Source organism: Crinia signifera, chromosome 8 (genome assembly GCF_055691185.1).
Source record: "Crinia signifera chromosome 8, ASM5569118v1, whole genome shotgun sequence".
NCBI lineage: Eukaryota > Metazoa > Chordata > Amphibia > Anura > Myobatrachidae > Crinia > Crinia signifera.
The window spans coordinates 9,401,827-9,422,671 of NC_139224.1; the positions used below are offsets into that span (position 1 = coordinate 9,401,827).

The 20,845-nt window shown below is 44.5% G+C and overlaps 1 protein-coding gene across 3 annotated transcripts in view; it reads right to left on the minus strand.

The window, feature by feature from the left end:
* The window catches only part of RAD18 (RAD18 E3 ubiquitin protein ligase), a 210,470-nt gene extending 194,356 nt beyond the window's left edge, over positions 1-16,114 (minus strand). For all 3 annotated transcript variants that reach the window (XM_083155712.1, XM_083155711.1, XM_083155713.1), the window contains exons 1-2: positions 15,969-16,114; positions 8,473-8,554 (exon numbers count right to left, since the gene is read on the minus strand). In XM_083155712.1, coding sequence (XP_083011838.1) covers positions 8,473-8,554; positions 15,969-15,998 — 112 coding nt within the window. In that variant the 5' untranslated portion in view covers positions 15,999-16,114. The remainder of the gene's footprint in view (positions 1-8,472; positions 8,555-15,968) is intronic.
* Between the last annotated feature and the right edge of the window lie 4,731 nt (positions 16,115-20,845).

Consider the following 20,845-nt stretch of genomic DNA (forward strand, 5'->3'; position numbering starts at 1 on the left):
TCTATTTGTCATGCGAGATGTACTGTTTGTCAATCTTCTCTTTTGAAAATTGCAATAAAAATATATTTAAAAAAAAAAAAAAGAACTGGGGTGGAGTGAGGGGATGGTACCATTACAACACCTAAATACCTTCCTAATACAGTGTTTCATACTCACTACGCTTCTAATCATGTTGAACATAATAAAGCATGCACATAATCCCGATGTGATACCGAAAGAGAGACATATATCGATAGCAGACATACATAAAACAAACTCAAATGCATAAACTCCCCTTCCGGGGTCACTTCCATCTTTTCCGGAGCACTTGTCATGCACCTGTACATTCATTAGTGCTGGCGTCGCGTCACTTCCGGTAGCGCGATCGCTACTTCCGGTATTCGGGTGCAACACCTTGCTACATCCTGTGGTTCCATACTGACTTAATGGGTGCACACATCCTTCTTCCGGATGCTTGAACCGCTGGCTTCCTGTACTTGGAACGCAGCAAATGGCTCTGTTGATTTAGTGTATTGCGGCCGCCATTTTGTGTGAGGGATTTCCATAGGAATCAATGTTAGCGCTTTTTGTCCTCTCATTCGGTGCCACCATACTGTAGCCTCATGCAGAATATATCGCCAGTGAGACAGGACAAAACAACATAAGACAAAGATGTTAATACACAGCACATCATAAGAAACACTTAATTTCGAATCCTACATTTAACCCATTGGGTTCAATAGTTTTATGAGAGTAAATTTTCCTCATCTCAGTGCAGGCAAGACGTTTTTCTCTGTCATTAACCCTCCAATTCTCCTTAATGATGTTTATACCACAAAACGAAAATAAGTGTTCTGTATTACAGTTATGTACATTTTTGAAATGCATGGAAACATTATGCGTCTCTGTGCCTTTCTTGATGTTTCTCACATGCTCGGCCATACGGGTTTTTAACATTCTTATGGTCTTACCAATATATTGTTTATGGCATGTGCACTCAATAATGTAAATACAGAATTTACTGTGGCAAGTAATAAAATCATCGATGGTGTGCCATTCATTAGTTTGCACTGATCTATATGCCATAAACAATATATTGGTAAGACCATAAGAATGTTAAAAACCCGTATGGCCGAGCATGTGAGAAACATCAAGAAAGGCACAGAGACGCATAATGTTTCCATGCATTTCAAAAATGTACATAACTGTAATACAGAACACTTATTTTCGTTTTGTGGTATAAACATCATTATGGAGAATTGGAGGGTTAATGACAGAGAAAAACGTCTTGCCTGCACTGAGATGAGGAAAATTTACTCTCATAAAACTATTGAACCCAATGGGTTAAATGTAGGATTCGAAATTAAGTGTTTCTTATGATGTGCTGTGTATTAACATCTTTGTCTTATGTTGTTTTGTCCTGTCTCACTGGCGATATATTCTGCATGAGGCTACAGTATGGTGGCACCGAATGAGAGGACAAAAAGCGCTAACATTGATTCCTATGGAAATCCCTCACACAAAATGGCGGCCGCAATACACTAAATCAACAGAGCCATTTGCTGCGTTCCAAGTACAGGAAGCCAGCGGTTCAAGCATCCGGAAGAAGGATGTGTGCACCCATTAAGTCAGTATGGAACCACAGGATGTAGCAAGGTGTTGCACCCGAATACCGGAAGTAGCGATCGCGCTACCGGAAGTGACGCGACGCCAGCACTAATGAATGTACAGGTGCATGACAAGTGCTCCGGAAAAGATGGAAGTGAACCCGGAAGGGGAGTTTATGCATTTGAGTTTGTTTTATGTATGTCTGCTATCGATATATGTCTCTCTTTCGGTATCACATCGGGATTATGTGCATGCTTTATTATGTTCAACATGATTAGAAGCGTAGTGAGTATGAAACACTGTATTAGGAAGGTATTTAGGTGTTGTAATGGTACCATCCCCTCACTCCACCCCAGTTCTTAATCTAGATCATTTTAGGATTATTTGGGAGATTGGTATAAATACCACTCCACACCATAGACCCCTCACACCTTGAAAAAGGGCTGCAGCTTGAGCCCGAAACGCGTTGGTGAGGAGAAGGGGGCACATTTGATGGTGAGACTTTTTTTGCTTAATTTCACCTGGCAACTCATCTCACCCTGTTCCGGATGCAGGGAGAGATTGTAGTGTGGTCTCACACATCAATGTGTGTATTTGTTTTTTAATCTACTTTTTATCGTCTGTTTTACCTGTATATCGTGTGGAATAAAATACTTTTTATACGGAGCATCCTGGATGTGGAAAATTTCCTTATCAGGACCTAATTAAAGAAACTGCTCTATGCATATAGGGCCTCATATTGAGGTGAGTGTTGTTCCACCAGACGAATGAGGTTTTATGACTGAATGAATACGGGGTGTCGAACTATTGTTGGAGATTGTGATCCTAGTGCAAAGATACCGTTACATGCACATAGGGCCTGTAACACAGGTCAGTAATTCTTATATTCTGCTTGTGAGTGACGGGCGGTCACAGAAATATAGAGGAGACTACCGTGGAGAGAAAATATAAAAGATACCTTTAAGACTATTCCTGTACAGCACACAGAGGGGAAAACAAAGGGTTAGGTGGGCAGCGTGTGAGGGCGTCCACCTGGGGGCGCTCAATATGTGTGGTTAATCACCGCAGCTGCACTAACAGGTTAGTCGTACCTGCTGGAAACAAAGGAAAATTGGAGACTGAACACAAGGTTCTGAAGCAGCGCTAATTTAATGATATGTGTTTTAAAATATGTGTGATGTATTTTAAATAAAGTATTGGATGATTACAGTAGGTATGAATTATTTAATAAACTGATAATAAAAATGAAACTCTAAACAGTGGTTAAAAATTGCATATGTTAAAAAGCATAGTATTGCACATGACAATGAACACTCCGCATGGTGGACATGTATGGATAGTCCCGCGGAGGGAAACCGTTGGATAGATGTAATACAGTTCTGGTTGCATTGGTATATTTACCACTCTATAAAAGATAATGTACGGAAGTTGATAAAAGGAGTCCTTCTGCCAGTGGGCTGATGGGGAATGGATGTACCGATTATTTCCAAAGCGGTTCTTCTGATTGTTTGTGGAGATCGATGGTTTTATCCCAATGGGCTGGGAGGGTGAATACCAGGTCCACAGCCAATAGATCAACCGGTACAAAAGGCCCGCCTCTTGGTGGTTGACTATAAGTGGTGACCTGTTTATGGTCCACTAATAACGCACTTACTGGGGTATCAGATCTTGGAAGACAGGTTTGGCCCCTCTGCACTAGATGATACCCTCTGGGACATCAGCAGGCCCGGCTCGTACTCTTCATGCAGCCCCCCCCATACCCCAATGCCCTGCCCAGATCCTAGAAGGATCACTAGAGCATACACACTAGATGACATGCAGTATACAGTGTTAATTATATCGGTATTGTGCATTTAGTAAACAATATATCGCTCACATTGTAACCGTTCGTAAACTAATGTGTATAAAATTAAATTGCTTTGTCTACGTCAGAATTTGACCCATTTATCGCCTAAATGACAATTTAGAAGACATCTCTCGGATGCAGCGGTCAGTCCCACTCCGATGCTTGTGATTGTGTGTTCAGCCCGTATGCAGGAACCCCCACTGACAGATGCCCTCCTGCAGTATAATCACACAGACACGCAGACCTTGCCCATGCAGCTCACAGCCAATATCAAAGGGTATAGATGTGACTAGTCACAGAATCATGTCCCCATCAGGATAATACACAATGCCGCGTGGCTGTATGGGGCTTATCAGGCGAGATCAGATTGTACGTTTAATGATCAGGATGGGCTTATCCAATCACCATCAGTGCGGAGCAATGCTCTGCTAATCAGCCGACTGCTGTGTGTGTGGTCTGATCTGCAGAACCTCTGCCATCTGTCATATCACATCTCCCAGACATTCTGGCTACGCACTGGGTAGCCGCTGATACCAGTATGGCAGAATGCTTTTTTTACCACCAAAACACATAATAAGGTTATTGAGGCCCCTCCCACAGCTTGGGATCCCCACCTCCCCCTTACACTATGCTACAAGCGCCTTCAAAAGGATTGTCTACCTCAATCTAAAACCATTTCCCTCTCCCACTCCCATAATGACCCTCTTTAATCCGTTTTCCGTCCCCTCGATTCCATAAAAAAAACTGCCAGGTATCTGGTTCGTAGCTCTAAAGTCAAATGAAAAATCTGTCAATAAGTCGACTCCAAATTGTTGGCATGTTAAAAAGATACAGTGCTTAAAGTCGACAGGTTCAAAAAGTTGACATGGTTATTGCTTTTTCAAACTTTTTTGTCCTTTACCACGATTGGGAATAGTAACCTGTAGCGAGTGCGGTGGAACGAGGCACCTTGCCCAAAGTGTGTTGAGCCCGCTACACTAATCACGATCACATTTGCATAAACCTAGAAAATGACACTTTAAAAAAAAAAAGGAAAATAACCTGTGTTGACCTTTTTTTGTGTCAACTATTTGCATAATGACCTTTTAAACCTGTCGATTTTTTTCTACGAACTACCTTTTCAACTTTTTTCTTTTAAATGAAGTAGTAACAATCCGCGTCTTGTAGGCCAGTACTACAAATACCCAAACTACCCAGAAACCACATAATATGCCGTATACACACACATGGATTTAAAGACAGCTAACATACACATCGCGGGCGTTCAAATAACAGATCAGAAGCATATACAAGTATATTCACATGTGCTAATGGTCCATACAGATAACCTGCGATAACAAAAATAATAAATGCAGTGCCATCCAGAAATACATATATGAAATTTATATAAACAGATTAAAGAAAAAAAAAGACAACCTAGCACTAAACAAACTATAGAAAAAATTAAATATATATAAAAATGCCACACACAGAATACCAACTGACCAAAAGAAGTCGTCGAAGAAGAAAAAAAGAAAAGAAACCTAGAAATACATAAAAGTATGCTACGTGTATTGGTGTGTGGACACAGACAGACTCCAGCCATCTGGTGCAGAGACGGTCAAATTTAGTGCCTTTTTTTTAACGGACAAAATACATATATATCGCTTATGTTCCACAGTGATGTTCACCAAGGAAACCCACTCCAAAAAACCTGGGCCTGTGGAAACCACCCAGGAGCGAGCCAGACATAACATAGCAAGTGCACACAATTTAATAGCGTATTGGACACTGTGTTTATATAATTCATCATCCTCCCTAGCTCCCAGGCTACAGAATGTTGCAGTAAGCACCGTAAGGGGAATACCGGTATAAGACATAGATCTCACCTGAACCCAGAACACTCCCATAATAAGTGCCAGAAATTCCCTTGGGCAGTGCCACACTTGGGACAGAGGTCAGAATACCGGCCTCCAAAACGCACCAAAGGAACAGAAGTTAAATATGTTCTGTGTAAAATAAATAACTGGATTTCCTCGAGAGCTACCAACAGTTCGCATTTTCCAGACCACCTAGCTGCTGCACAGGTGCACTCATTACTCTGACACATTATAAATGATCCACAGGTGGAGCTAATTACTTCGCTTGTGATTCTGTGAGGAGACCTGGAAAACATTAACTGTTGGTAGCTCTGGAGGACTGGAGTTGGCTACCCCAGGTGTAGACACTGTTGATGGATTGTTTCTCCAACACACTATAAGTCCCAATAGTGTCAGCGTCCGTTCATCTCAATTGTGACCTCTGGACCCACTTAATACTACTTACCTCTACCTGGGCTACCTAGGCCCGCTCCTCTTCGCCCTTTACATCTCTTGCTATGGAAACCTTCTTCAGGCTCCAATACCACCTCTCTTCCCTGACGTCTCTCCCTTCCCTTCTGCCACCTCCTCCTCGGTGTACCAGCATTTGCTCAAACTAAACCCAAACTCACTGTTTTCCCCCTTGCAGGAGGGACCCATCTCCTCCACTCTCCCGTCCTGTTGATAGCATCTCCCTCCGGTTCTGTGCCTGGGAGTCATCCTTGATGCCTCACATTCTTTACTCTCACTTCTGCCAGATCTCTAGTACCGGGAGCTTTGACTCCCATCCAAGCGCTCCTCATCTCTCGCCTCAACCACTGTAACCTCTTCCTCTCTCCCATCATGCTCCCTCTCTGTAGAATGAGTTTTATGTTGGAATGAATGGATGACTAGGAAAGTTACCTATGCAGACAGGTGGCCTTGCTGTGTCCAAAGCATGGCGATGTCCCCAAGGTGGGTGGGGTGGCCTAACCAACATAAGATGATACTTGTAACGCATAGAGATACTTTCGGTTTCCCTATGTAAGAGGTTCCGGAACGTAGTCCCCAAGACACCGGAAGGGTCCAGGTGTTAATTATATTCATGCTTGGCTACAGGTGACTTAGTCCACCCCCTCCCCCAGTCAATTTGATTTAAGTGTCTGTGCTGAGCCATGGAGAAGCTTTATAACCTGGACAATTCGATGTCTGGAGGAGCACTACATTACCTGGTCCTCCTTGGTGCGAGTGGCAGCCTCCAGATTCCCCTGTGTACCCTTTAGCAGACAACTGATATACGGTAACCATGTCATTGTCACATATGGGCTGATCGTAAATAAAATTTGAAAATACCATATATACACTCGAGTATAAGCCTACTTTTTCAGAACATTTTTATTTATGCTGAAAAGCCCCCCTAGGCTTATACTCGAGTGAGGGTCCCGATTGAGTCAATAAGTTTTCCCAGGTTTTTTTGTTGTAAAATTAGGTGCCTCGGCTTATATTCTGGACTACTTATACTCGAGTATATACGGTATACATATCAAAAAAAAAACTATCCTGCTCCCCAGTGTCCGATCTCAGGGCTCTAGGTGGGGAAAACACCGTATTAAACTCCTGCACCAAATAATGTAACTGTAGTTCCCATTTAACTTAAAACTCAGCTGCCCACTGGGATACATGCCCCCCCCCCCCCCCCCCAGACAGCAAGGTTCCAGACCATGAAGACCCCAGCAGTTATAGCTTCAAATCCCAAATGACAAGTATCACAATGTTCTCTGAACATAAAATAGCAGCAGCGCAGTAGACGAATTACGTCACCAGTGTATCTGCCCTTTACATATTACACATTCCACGACACAGGCACCAATCCCCATGTGCCATACATGCCGGGCACAGAGAACCTTCCCAGCTAGATAAATGGGCACGACATCTCTTATCAGAGGAATGCAACAGGGGACTCATGAAGTGGAATTGGCCTCAGAGCAGAATGTTCTACATCACCATAGTACAACAACGACACAAATGCAGCGGTTACTCATCATAAGAGTGTATTCTTGTACACAGACGAGACAGAGAGGGCGGAATACAGCGATAGAGAACACGTAGGACCGAGACAGAGGACAGCAATAGAGAACACGTAGGACCGAGACAGAGAGGGCGGAATACAGCGATAGAGAACACGTAGGACCGAGACAGAGGACAGCAATAGAGAACACGTAGGACCGAGACAGAGAGGGCGGAATACAGCGATAGAGAACACGTAGGACCGAGACAGAGAGGGCGGAATACAGCGATAGAGAACACGTAGGACCGAGACAGAGAGGGCGGAATACAGCGATAGAGAACACGTAGGACCGAGACAGAGAGGGCGGAATACAGCGATAGAGAACACGTAGCACCGAGACAGAGAGGGCGGAATATAGCGATAGAGAACACGTAGGACCGAGACAGAGGACAGCAATAGAGAACACATAGGACCGAGACAGAGAGGGCGGAATACAGCGATAGAGAACACGTAGGACCGAGACAGAGAGGGCAGAATACAGCGATAGAGAACACGTAGGACCGAGACAGAGGACAGCAATAGAGAACACATAGGACCGAGACAGAGAGGGCGGAAGACAGCGATAGAGAACACGTAGGACCGAGACAGAGAGGGCAGAATACAGCGATAGAGAACACGTAGGACCGAGACAGAGAGGGCGGAATACAGCGATAGAGAACACGTAAGACCGAGACAGATAGGGCGGAATACAGCGATAGAGAACACGTAGGACCGAGACAGAGGTCAGCAATAGAGAACACGTAGGACCGAGACAGAGAGGGCGGAATACAGAGGTAGAGAACAGTTAGGACCGAGACAGAGAGGGCGGAATACAGCGATAGAGAACACGTAGGACCGAGACAGAGAGGGCGGAATACAGAGGTAGAGAACAGTTAGGACCGAGACAGAGAGGGCGGAACACAGCGATAGAGAACACGTAGGACCGAGACAGAGAGGGCGGAATACAGCGATAGAGAACACGTAGGACAGAGGCAGAGAGGGCGGAATACAGCGATAGAGAACACGTAGGACAGAGGCAGAGAGGGCGGAATACAGCGATAGAGAACACGTAGGACCGAGACAGAGAGGGTGAAAGTATAACGCCATAAATCTGCTATATTTGGGTTACTTCTCATCCCAGCGACTTATTGACCAGACCCTCCGGGGATACTTACAGTTATGTGAACACTGCGGGATGATCATAGCAATGTTAAAGTAATCGAAGCAGATTCCACAGCGCAGCAAGTTGTCCAGATCCTGCAAGACAGATCGGAGAACACACAATCAGCAGAAGCTCCAACGTGTGCCCAGCCGTGGTCATAGGTCCGTGGCATCCATGTACTACAGGCCACGGGAGCTGTGACAGACTGGACACATATATACAGCGCTCACTGTCATATAAGCAAATGGTGTCTATGTGATAACTTCATATATGGGCATATAATGCTATACTAGTTATCCTTAATATAAGATACTGAAAGTTGTGTTGTGAAAATATATGCTATCCCCACAAGAAACATTGTCTGAGTGATGAACAATTCCCAGCAGTCTCTGCAACTGTTTAAGAGGTCAGGAGTTGGTCACATGACCAGGGTCAGGAGATGACAGTTGAGAGGGAGCAACAGTTGTGCAGTGCAGTCCGTGAGGGGAAGATGGAGAATCTCTGTGGAGAGGGGCAGTGAGTGGTGAGTGTGAACCTGGCCCCAAAAAGGCAGCCAAATCCAACATCAGGCCAAACCTCTGCTTCATACTCAGAAGGGAGAAGCTAATATAGATTGACAGCCCACATCCATGTCTCGCCTATATAAAAGCTCCGCCACCATCAGCATAGCAGCAACTGACTGACAGCTGGAGGGACATTTGTAGTGATGGCGCTGTGAGGAAGGAACTTCCATATCTGGGCTAAATATTTATACAACTACTACCCAGTCTATATCCCTGTTGCCTAGTATAAAGAGACTAATGATAAACAGCTCACGTTGTCAGAAAGGAGTAGTTACTGCAGACATAGTGCTCAGAAAATTGGATACTGACAGGTTGTAATAGACACAGAGCAGCTAAAACAGTACAGACTGACATCCTATACCCACGCCCCGGCTGCAGCACTTTAGGAGATGTTAATACAGTACAAGCTGTGAAGGTTAACACAGATTTAATAAAGTAAAAGTGCATATGAAAGGCTTCAGAAACAGTTACTACAGCTCACCTCAGAAGGAAACATGGTGATACAGTTAATCATAAGTCAGGGCGAGGAACAGATTATACATGAGGAGTTCTTGTCTAAAGCATTAATGAAGAGACACTACTAGTTACCCTGCACCTCGCTAATGTTAATCCCAGTGCCTGATGACAGTAACCAATTTTCACTAAACTCACAGTTACCCTAGCTGAATAAAGAGGTTATACAGAAAAGCTAATTACAGTGGAAACCATTCAGTTTTCTTCACTAGAGTTCACCAATAAGAGTCTGTGCACAGTGAATAGATAATAGTCATTGCCAATCGAAACAGCGTAGGAGAATTGCAGTCACCACCAATTGCAGTTGAATACATCTAAGAACATTTATTCTAGCGTACATGTCATCTAGCTAAGTTAACTCATTGAGGATACAAAGGAACTTTTGGTACCTTAGCCTTAAATGCAAAGTCAGCCAGCACAATTCTACTCAACATTTCCACCATTTGGAAAACATTTCTTCTGATAACTAAAGACCCTTGAAGTGAATTACCTCCCCAGGATATTAGAGAGCAGGGTAAAAGACAGATATAATTAGAGGAGACTTTGCCATAACTCTTATAGAGCCTTTATTGGGCCTTCTTCAGTATTTATTTACCTTTCAACTTAGTTCGGAGATATTAACTGAACTTTTTCAAGGACTTGTCTAGGCGAGTTCATTCAAGAAAGATAAAAGCAAAGATTTAACTCTTAGGGAACTTATAGGTTGCAGCCAAATCATAAACTTAAAGCATTAAGTAACCTTTAGAAAGGTGGTTGTTTAGATAAACATAGAGGGATAACCATTTGTATCGTTGTATTGTGATATTTATTGTGACCTGGAAAAGTGCTGTTTGTTCAGTGAATATTTTTACATCTGATTAACTTTGAATCTTTATAGCTACAAGGAAGCCGTGTTCCAGTCTAATAAAACTTCCTTTATTATACCTTTGTCATTTATTTTTGTGAAAATTATATGTTTATGATACTTAAACCCCTGTAAGGAAAGAAAGAAGATACTCACCTGTGATAGATTTCACATTTGGCGTCTGACGAACAGGATACTTACATCAAAAGCGGAGAAAACCTAACCCAGCATCACTCAAAATGTCTCAAGACAATAGTCAACAAGAGATGCTTGGCAACGAGGACCAAGGAAATTCAACAGATAGAATAAGTTTGACGGCACGTAAACCGGCAGTGATAACTATGCCCTATTACTTGGGGGCGCCATGGCTTCCCACTTATACTGGAGATATGAGAACGACTGAAACCAATGCGTTCCGCGACTTTAGGGAACACATTGAAACCATGTTCCAAGTATATAGATTAGATGAAAATCAACAAATAGAGATACTGTTTGCTCAACTGAGAGGATTTGCAAAAAGGGAAGTAAAGTCATGGCCAAAAAGTCAGAAAAGATCGGCAACAGACATCTTGAATAAGTTGGCGAAAGTGTTTGATGCAAAGACTCTCTCTGAATTAAAAACACAGTTTTATTCCCGAAAGCAGCAACCGAATGAAACATTGCGGGAATACGCAGTGGAGTTACAAGAGGCCTTACAGGACATTAAGACATATGCTCCTAGGGAACCAATCGAGGAAGATGAAACCTTAACTAATCAATTCCTCGATGGAATCTACGATGCAAATACGAAAGGACAAGTAAAAATGTTGCATCGACAAGAATCACCTATAAGCTTTGCAGACTTCAAGGAGTTGATGGTAAAGGTTTTAGGCGATAAACCCAAAAAGGGAACCGTGAACGCACCTGTTGAAACCGTTTTTCAGCAAGTTCAATCTGCTGCCTTTAAAGACCCCATCGAAGAAATGAAAGGGCAAATTGCGGAATTGACACAAGGAATGACGGATCTTTGTCGAGAATTGAGAACCTTAAAAGAGACGCAGACCTTACCGAGACCCTGGCAGATGGGGAGAGAACCCCGTTACGGAAATGATGGGAGAAACGCTTCATGGAGCTCTCGACGACTACCGACAGATACATTCGATGAACAAGGAAGGCCCATCTGCAGGCGTTGCCAAAGGAGCAGGCATATTGAGCGAAATTGCAGCAGTACGGAACATTTAAACAGAACTCCCGAGGGCCTGGACCAATTGTCGGGAGAACCTTCAGTAGAAGGTCCCACATCGCAAGAATGGATACCAAAATTCATTGGGTGTTGCCCTACCATTGAAATCAAGGTGAATGGAGTCAGCATACCAGCATTGTTGGATACCGGCTCACAAGTGACTACGATTCGATGGGATGAGTTCATTAAGCATTGGAGGAAAGAAAGTATCATAGCCACACCACCGGCCTGGTTGAATTTGTTATCTAGCAATGGACAACGTATCGAGTGTTGCGGATACTTTGAAGCTGAGATCAAGATAGGACAAGCTCATCTCCTCAATCAAGGATGTTTAATTACGGCCGTTAAAGAACAATGGTTACCGCCCATAATTATTGGAATGAATGTCCTAAGAAATTGCCCGGAAGAACTAATCTCGACACTGGCACAAAAATCGTACAGCCAACCTCAGACTCTGAACCGAATTATGCAGCACACTATCTATGGCCGGAGAAGCCAGGTAAAGAAGAGAGTGCTGGCTACTCAGGTACAAGGAACCGTCACGTGGTTTAATGTCCGGAAGAGGTATGGCTTCATCAACAGGAATGATACAAGAGAGGATGTCTTTGTCCATCAGACGGCCATAAAGAGAAACAACCCCCAGAAATTTCTGTGCAGTGTTGGAGAGAGCGAGACGGTTGAATTTGATGTGGTAGAAGGAGAGAAGGGTGCTGAGGCAGCCAACGTGACGGGCCCTGGCGGTGTACCAGTTAAAGGAAGCCGGTTTGCTCCCAACAGACGTCAGTTCCGCAGATGGTCTTACCAGCCAAAATTAGAGGATGCTGCCGAATCTGGTGGAGGAGGCATAAGTACAGACCAAGCAAGTGAAGGGGAGAGAGTGGAAGAAGTGTTCCCTCCGCAGAGACCCATCCAGTGCAGAAGTCCACCGCCATTCTCCCACAGGCAACCTTTTGGTAGGGGAAACAGAGCAGCGGATCAGGAGCTTGACACCCTCCCCGAGGGGACGGAAATGATACAGACCGATGGGGTGAACGAGCATCGGCATGGGCAGGCAGAGAAAGTAGTGGAAGAAAGGGTGGAGACAGCCCACCACCCACAAGGAACAAGTTATGGCCAGAACGTGAATGCCGCATCGTTCCGAGTGGGAGACCGAGTTTGGAAGCTGGATGACCATCGAAATAACGACTTAGATCCCTTCTGGGAATCTGAACCCTACGTAATTGTTCATCTTTCGGCTACAGACACTGGGGTGTATGGAATAAGAAGAGATGGAGATGATCACCGAGTTCTTAACATGGTACACAGAAACCAACTTGAACCATGAAGGACTGTACAGAAGAAGTCGCAATACCACAAGTCCCCTACCATCCAATGCAAGACCCAGTATATCTTCAGCGCCTTAGGGAAATACTCCTCGCAGAGAAAAGAAGAGAGGCTGAGGAACGTGGCCCATTCCTTCACAAAGATGGTGTAGAGGAGATGTCCAGCAGACTCATTAGAAGTACCCGAGGGGTGAAACCCCTCCGCTTCAGAGACTAATCAAAATTGTTTAAAGTAAAGAATGGTTTATGGTAAAAATGTAAACTTTCTTGACTTAAAAGGCATGTAATGACTTACAATGTTCGAATATATATATATATATATATATATATATATATATATATATATATATATATATATATATATATATATATATATATATATATATATATATATATATATATATATATATGTGGTATATTGAGGTTTAAAATGTATAAAGTCCATTGCCTGAGGACATGCAATGTTTTACCGGGGTAAAATGTGATAACTTCATATATGGGCATATAATGCTATACTAGTTATCCTTAATATAAGATACTGAAAGTTGTGTTGTGAAAATATATGCTATCCCCACAAGAAACATTGTCTGAGTGATGAACAATTCCCAGCAGTCTCTGCAACTGTTTAAGAGGTCAGGAGTTGGTCACATGACCAGGGTCAGGAGATGACAGTTGAGAGGGAGCAACAGTTGTGCAGTGCAGTCCGTGAGGGGAAGATGGAGAATCTCTGTGGAGAGGGGCAGTGAGTGGTGAGTGTGAACCTGGCCCCAAAAAGGCAGCCAAATCCAACATCAGGCCAAACCTCCGCTTCATACTCAGAAGGGAGAAGCTAATATAGATTGACAGCCCACATCCATGTCTCGCCTATATAAAAGCTCCGCCACCATCAGCATAGCAGCAACTGACTGACAGCTGGAGGGACATTTGTAGTGATGGCGCTGTGAGGAAGGAACTTCCATATCTGGGCTAAATATTTATACAACTACTACCCAGTCTATATCCCTGTTGCCTAGTATAAAGAGACTAATGATAAACAGCTCACGTTGTCAGAAAGGAGTAGTTACTGCAGACATAGTGCTCAGAAAATTGGATACTGACAGGTTGTAATAGACACAGAGCAGCTAAAACAGTACAGACTGACAGCCTATACCCTCTCCCCGGCTGCAGCACCTTAGGAGATGTTAATACAGTACAAGCTGTGAAGGTTAACACAGATTTAACAAAGTAAAAGTGCATATGAAAGGCTTCAGAAACAGTTACTACAGCTCACCTCAGAAGGAAACATGGTGATACAGTTAATCATAAGTCAGGGCGAGGAACAGATTATACATGAGGAGTTCTTGTCTAAAGCATTAATGAAGAGACACTACTAGTTACCCTGCACCTCGCTAATGTTAATCCCAGTGCCTGATGACAGTAACCAATTTTCACTAAACTCACAGTTACCCTAGCTGAATAAAGAGGTTATACAGAAAAGCTAATTACAGTGGAAACCATTCAGTTTTCTTCACTAGAGTTCACCAATAAGAGTCTGTGCACAGTGAATAGATAATAGTCATTGCCAATCGAAACAGCGTAGGAGAATTGCAGTCACCACCAATTGCAGTTGAATACATCTAAGAACATTTATTCTAGCGTACATGTCATCTAGCTAAGTTAACTCATTGAGGATACAAAGGAACTTTTGGTACCTTAGCCTTAAATGCAAAGTCAGCCAGCACAATTCTACTCAACATTTCCACCATTTGGAAAACATTTCTTCTGATAACTAAAGACCCTTGAAGTGAATTACCTCCCCAGGATATTAGAGAGCAGGGTAAAAGACAGATATAATTAGAGGAGACTTTGCCATAACTCTTATAGAGCCTTTATTGGGCCTTCTTCAGTATTTATTTACCTTTCAACTTAGTTCGGAGATATTAACTGAACTTTTTCAAGGACTTGTCTAGGCGAGTTCATTCAAGAAAGATAAAAGCAAAGATTTAACTCTTAGGGAACTTATAGGTTGCAGCCAAATCATAAACTTAAAGCATTAAGTAACCTTTAGAAAGGTGGTTGTTTAGATAAACATAGAGGGATAACCATTTGTATCGTTGTATTGTGATATTTATTGTGACCTGGAAAAGTGCTGTTTGTTCAGTGAATATTTTTACATCTGATTAACTTTGAATCTTTATAGCTACAAGGAAGCCGTGTTCCAGTCTAATAAAACTTCCTTTATTATACCTTTGTCATTTATTTTTGTGAAAATTATATGTTTATGATACTTAAACCCCTGTAAGGAAAGAAAGAAGATACTCACCTGTGATAGATTTCACATCTATTCTCTCTGAATGATGATAATCAGAGGGCACATTGGGCCAAAATCACACCTGTTAACCAGTCTGTAACTTTTGCAGAAGGGCAAAACCATGCTGCAATGCAGGGGGCAGAAGTAACAGGTGCAGAGAGAGTTAGATTTAGGTGAGGTCTGTTTAAATCTAAACTGCAGTGTAAGAATAAAACAGCCAGTATTCACTCTGCACAGAAACAAAACAATTCACCCTGCACGTTACATCTGCCCCTCCAGGATTGGTACCAGTCCCTCTGTGTCTCCCAGGATTGGTACCTCTCCCTCAGGTTTGGTACCTCTCCCCCTGTGTCTCCCCCAGGCTTGGTACCTCTCCCCCTGTGTCTCCCCCAGGCTTGGTACCTCTCCCCCTGTGTCTCCCCCAGGCTTGGTACCTCTCCCCCTGTGTCCCCGCCAGGCTTGGTACCTCTCCCCCTGTGTCTCCCCCAGGCTTGGTACCTCTCCCCCTGTGTCCCCGCCAGGCTTGGTACCTCTCCCCCTGTGTCTCCTCTATGCTTGGTACCAGTCCCCCCTGTGTCTCCCCCAGGCTTGGTACCTCTTCCCCAGGCTTGGTACCTCTCTCCCTGTATCTCCCCCAGGCTTGGTACCTCTCCCCCTGTGTCTCCCCCAGGCTTGGGACACTTGCCCTCTCCGGACTGCCCGGACCCAGGGGACTCTTATACTGGCAGGGGTAGTAATGGGCAGAGGGGACTTACCTGGAGGGCACGCTCCAGATCTGACGACATAGTCGGCAGCAGTAGTAGGACAGTCGCAACCAAGTTTCCCGACCCGAATCTCCCGCGCTGCGACCTCCCGGACACGCCCCCTGACCTCCCATCGCGCGGGGGACTCTGGGAAATGTAGTTGGGTGACAGCAGCGAGGGGTGTATGACGGGCGACACTGAGCACATTACTATCCTCTCACTGACAGCTGGGGGACTACAAGTACCAGCATGCACTGCAGCCGCTCACCAGTCCTCCCCAGAGTCCCAGCCATGTAACTCATGTCCCTGTATAAAGGTATAATGGTGTCAGTCAGGGATTGGTACTGCAGCTGCTGGGGAACTACACAACCCAGCATGCCCTGACACAGCTCTACCATGCCCTAACAGCATAATTATGACACGGTATGCTGGGATATGTAGTGCCGCATACCTCCCAACATGACCCTCTCCAGGAGGGACACATTGCTCTGTTTCTGGGCTTTTCCTTAATTTATGATTGCCATCCCCTGTGTTGAAGCACCTTTCTCATCAATTAACCTGTGTGAAACAGGTGATGGCAATTTTATATTAGGAGGAAAGTCCAGGAGCGGAGCAATGTGTCCCTCCTGGAGAGGGTCATGTTGGGAGGTATGGTGCCGCAGCAACACAGGTTGCCTATTCCTGGAGAACTACGATTGAGAACATTGAAGTGTGTCCAGCAAAGCCAGGCACCATGCCTGGAGTCCGCGAGCCTTGCAATGGCACACGTTACACTAATTGGGTGAACATGTGTTGACACATGTCAACATAGACACCAAAAAGGTGATGTCGACTTTTCCAACGCTGAACTTTTCCATGTCTACCTTTATCCTCTATCAACCTTTTTCACTGTCGACCATTCATGGTCAAACTAATCACTGTAGACCTAATAGTCCACACCCATCAGTGGCCTATATAGAATGGGTGCAATGTGCGTGGTGCACACAAGCCCAAGGTCCCAGGGGGCCCCACAACGCATACACGGCACACATTTTTTAATACTTACCCTTCCGGAGTCCCCGGTTGAGCAGCACACAGGGCTCCTCTCTTAAATCACCTCGGACACCCATTTAAGGGTATCCAAAAATCTCCAGAAACGACCCATACATATAACACAGAAAGAAGTGAATAAGCCCCAATCTTTACGTGTTGTCTACTGATAGTCGGGTTGGGATCATTTGGTCTACAGCATGATGGTCGACACCATTGGGTCAACATGGGAAAAGGTCGACATTGGGTCTAGTTCGACAATGGAAACGGTTGACATGGTTCTAGGTCGAAAGGTCATTAGTTCGACAGGTCGTTAGTTCGACAATGTCTAGGTCGACAGTGAAAAGGTCGACATGGGGGTTTTCACTGTTTTTTTTACCTGAATGTCAACACAGTCGACATGGGTACAGTTTAAAGTGCACCGCATCCCCTCGCTATGCGTCGGGCACACTATTTTATTCTCCCACCACGTCCTAGTGGATGGTAGGGCATGAAATAACGCCTGTCAGCTCGTCGGTTAAAAAAAAGTGAAAAAACCCATGTCGACCTTTTGACCTGTTGACCTAGAACCATGTCGACCATTTCAAATGTCGAACTAGATCCATGTCGACCTTTTCCCATGTCGACCAAATGACCGCATCCCCTGATATTCATGATGCAACTTGCTGTGTTTACAGCTACATCCGGAATATTTCCGCCACTCCCTTTTCCTAGTATACAGTCGAGTAAAGCACTTAAGAGAAATAAGTGAATGCACTTTAAAATTTTAATAAATTAAAATAATGGATTTTGCAGCCGTAGGCGAATCCGCTGCTTATATTGCCAGGAATACGGAATCTTTGCCGGTTTAATGATGCGGCTAAAGATACATCTCACACCTGCAGCCCCATCCAAATGAGATGCTAATTAAAAGGCCTCCCATTACCGCATCTTTCAGAGCCAATCAGATGCCGGAGATATGCGCAGCCAGGAAAAGGTCATAGGGAACGATTCGTACAAAGTGGCGTGCTCCGGGGAGATGTGTTTGACGCTGCGTTTAATGCAATTTACAAATACACAAGCCAAGCTGTTAACGAGCTGACAGCTTCCTGAAAATACATTTTATTCTTCTGTCATAACAGAAATTTGATTCCAATGTAATAAAAAAACAAACACTCCACACACTGCTATTGTAATGGGGCTGATGTATTGCAACAAACGCAGGAAAAATATATTACAGTGCGCCAGGGCCGGCGCCAGTTTTAGGCATTCGTCTATGGGCGCAGGCCAGTGAAGGGCAGCCTCACACGCTGCAGATTGATTTTTTTTTTTTTTTTCCCCGTCCCCGATAGCAGTGGCAAACGCAGGATTTCTAGGTGGGTGGGGAGGTTCCACATGCAGTCCACAGACTCCCACTCTGCAGAACATTGGAACAAGAGCCATTAATGTACACATTGGTCTATTTATACAGTGGATACAGGTATTGGATACAGTATCAATATTTAAAACTATAGATGGTCTATGGCTGTATCAAACATATGGTCATGAAAAGGTTAAACATACTGTAATAAATACTGTACACAAATATAATAGAACAAGTACTGCACTAAGCACACATTCTCCCACCTCATGGCAAGGCTCCTGTCTCTTTTTCCTGGCAGCTACTCTCTGGTCCTGTAAAGTGACTGAGAACCACACACACAGCAAACTTGATAGAAGAAGCTGGTACCACTGGGCATGTGCATGATGTGCTGGCATCTCTAGTATTGCTATTGTTGTCATAATTTGAGCCACTTTCTAATAAAAGGGGTGTTTCTGGGCAACCAGAAACCCCCTGCATTTGCCTATGAATAGCTCGGTTGAGCTTAATAGCATCCAGGTCAGGAGGCAGCTAGCCAGTTCAGGACTGCTCTGTCCTGTCACAGCGCTAAAGATCTGTGGATCGGCACTGAACACCATCAGCATAGCTGCAGTGGTGGCCGCACCGTGTGCCGCCCAACCGCCCGCTGCCACTCTCTGGATGTGCACTGCTGGCTGCGGGAGGCACACAGGCACGGCTGCTACTCTGATGGTATTCAGCACCGATCCACAGATCTGCAGCTGCAGCACTGTGACAGGACAGAGCAGTCCAGCCTCCTAAGAACAGTGCATGTTGCAGTGAGGAGCCGTCCTGGTGGAGCCAGTGGGCAGTTAGCACATGGGGACATAAAGTTGGGACTCGAGAGAGGACAGAGGAGCAAGCCGCGGCCACTGCACTGTCTGCTATGTGCAGACGGCACAGTTGGTTGAAGTAGGAAAAAGTAATGCAGAAACTCTACATAATGAAATAGACACAAGATAGATAGATAGATAGATAGATAGATAGATAGATAGATAGATAGATAGATAGATAGATCGGTTGAAGCTTAAAAATGCAACGTTCTATCGAACAGCGTTATGCCATTACATTTTGTGTGGGAGTCTTTGCCCATGATCCAGAAAGTGCATTGCCGCCAATTAGAAGCTGCATCATGACAACGAACCAAGCCACACCTGCTTCAAAGGTCAGTGACTACCTGGCCCGGAACGGCATCGCAACGCTTCCCCGCCCCCCCTACAGTCCCGATCTGGACCCGGCAGACTGTTTCCTGTTCCCCAGAGTGAAGACAACCCTCAAATTTGCCACCTATGGGTTTTTATGATGAAAATCATTACCTCTACTCTTTGTTTCCCATTGGATACCACTGGTATTGGGGGTATCGGGAGCGCGCATACCAACAGTAATGCGAAAAATGGTTGTGATAGAAGTAATATGTACAAAAATGGAGCATATTTGCTTTCTGGTCCTATGGCCGTCACCATACAAGGTTCTGGTTGCAAAAATAATTTAATTCTAATTATTTTTGCCCTTTTCATAATAAAAAAAAACTAAATTTACATAAAGAAATGCAGTATAAAACTATATAAAGAAAAAAAAAAGAAGAAGCCACACACCAGTCTCTCATTACCGCACCCAGGGAAACCTCAGGCTAGATGTTGGAAGGCAGTGGTGTGGTTTGTTGTGAGGGGACATTATCTTCCAGTGCTGGAAAGTGATACGTAACCTCTGATATACTCATTCCCGTCATTTCCTACCCCTCTGTGTCCTAGCCCAAGGAATTTGCTGCTGATTACTTAGCGTTGCGGAAACTTCTGCAGTAGAAGCCTTGAAGCCCCATCCAGACCAGAGATGATCTTTGTCATTTTTGGCTAAGACTCCAAAACTAAATTTGGCCAACTGCGCCCTAGGCTCCTGGGGATGAATTGGCCAACTCCTGTAACCAGAGTCCCAAATGGTCTGCCAGAGCAGTCACCCGGTGCCAACTCAGACTGCCTGGTACTCCGCCATGAAACGTGGTTGGGAAATGTTGGCTTGTGGTTTTTCCAAGAAGGGGAAAAAATGGGTGACTCGCTGGGTGAGGGGATCTGCCATGAAGCTGATGCCTGACTCATCAGTAATTATATAGACCTATGCAGAGTGCTCCTTCTGAAGGGAGAGATCCACCACAATCACAGTGTCCCCAATAGGGTTACCAAGACACGTCGGGGTAACAGAAGGCTAAGGCTAGATGATAGAAATGTGCTTTGCGTGTATTTTGGCTTTGACATGACAAGTTGTTCTCTCCCTCTTCCCATTTAGCTACAATTCCCCTTTGAGCAGCAAGAATAAAATGTAACCTCCAGCTGCCAGCAAATGCGACTAGCAGCGTGCATGTTCGTGAATAAGCATTACTAGGAACTATGGTATAGGCCCAGCATGCATTATCTCCCACATGTAGTGGGATACTCACAGTTTCTAACTGAGCCTCCCACTGCCCTCCACACCTTGCCAGACCTCCTGCTTTTTCATTGTCCCTCCAAGG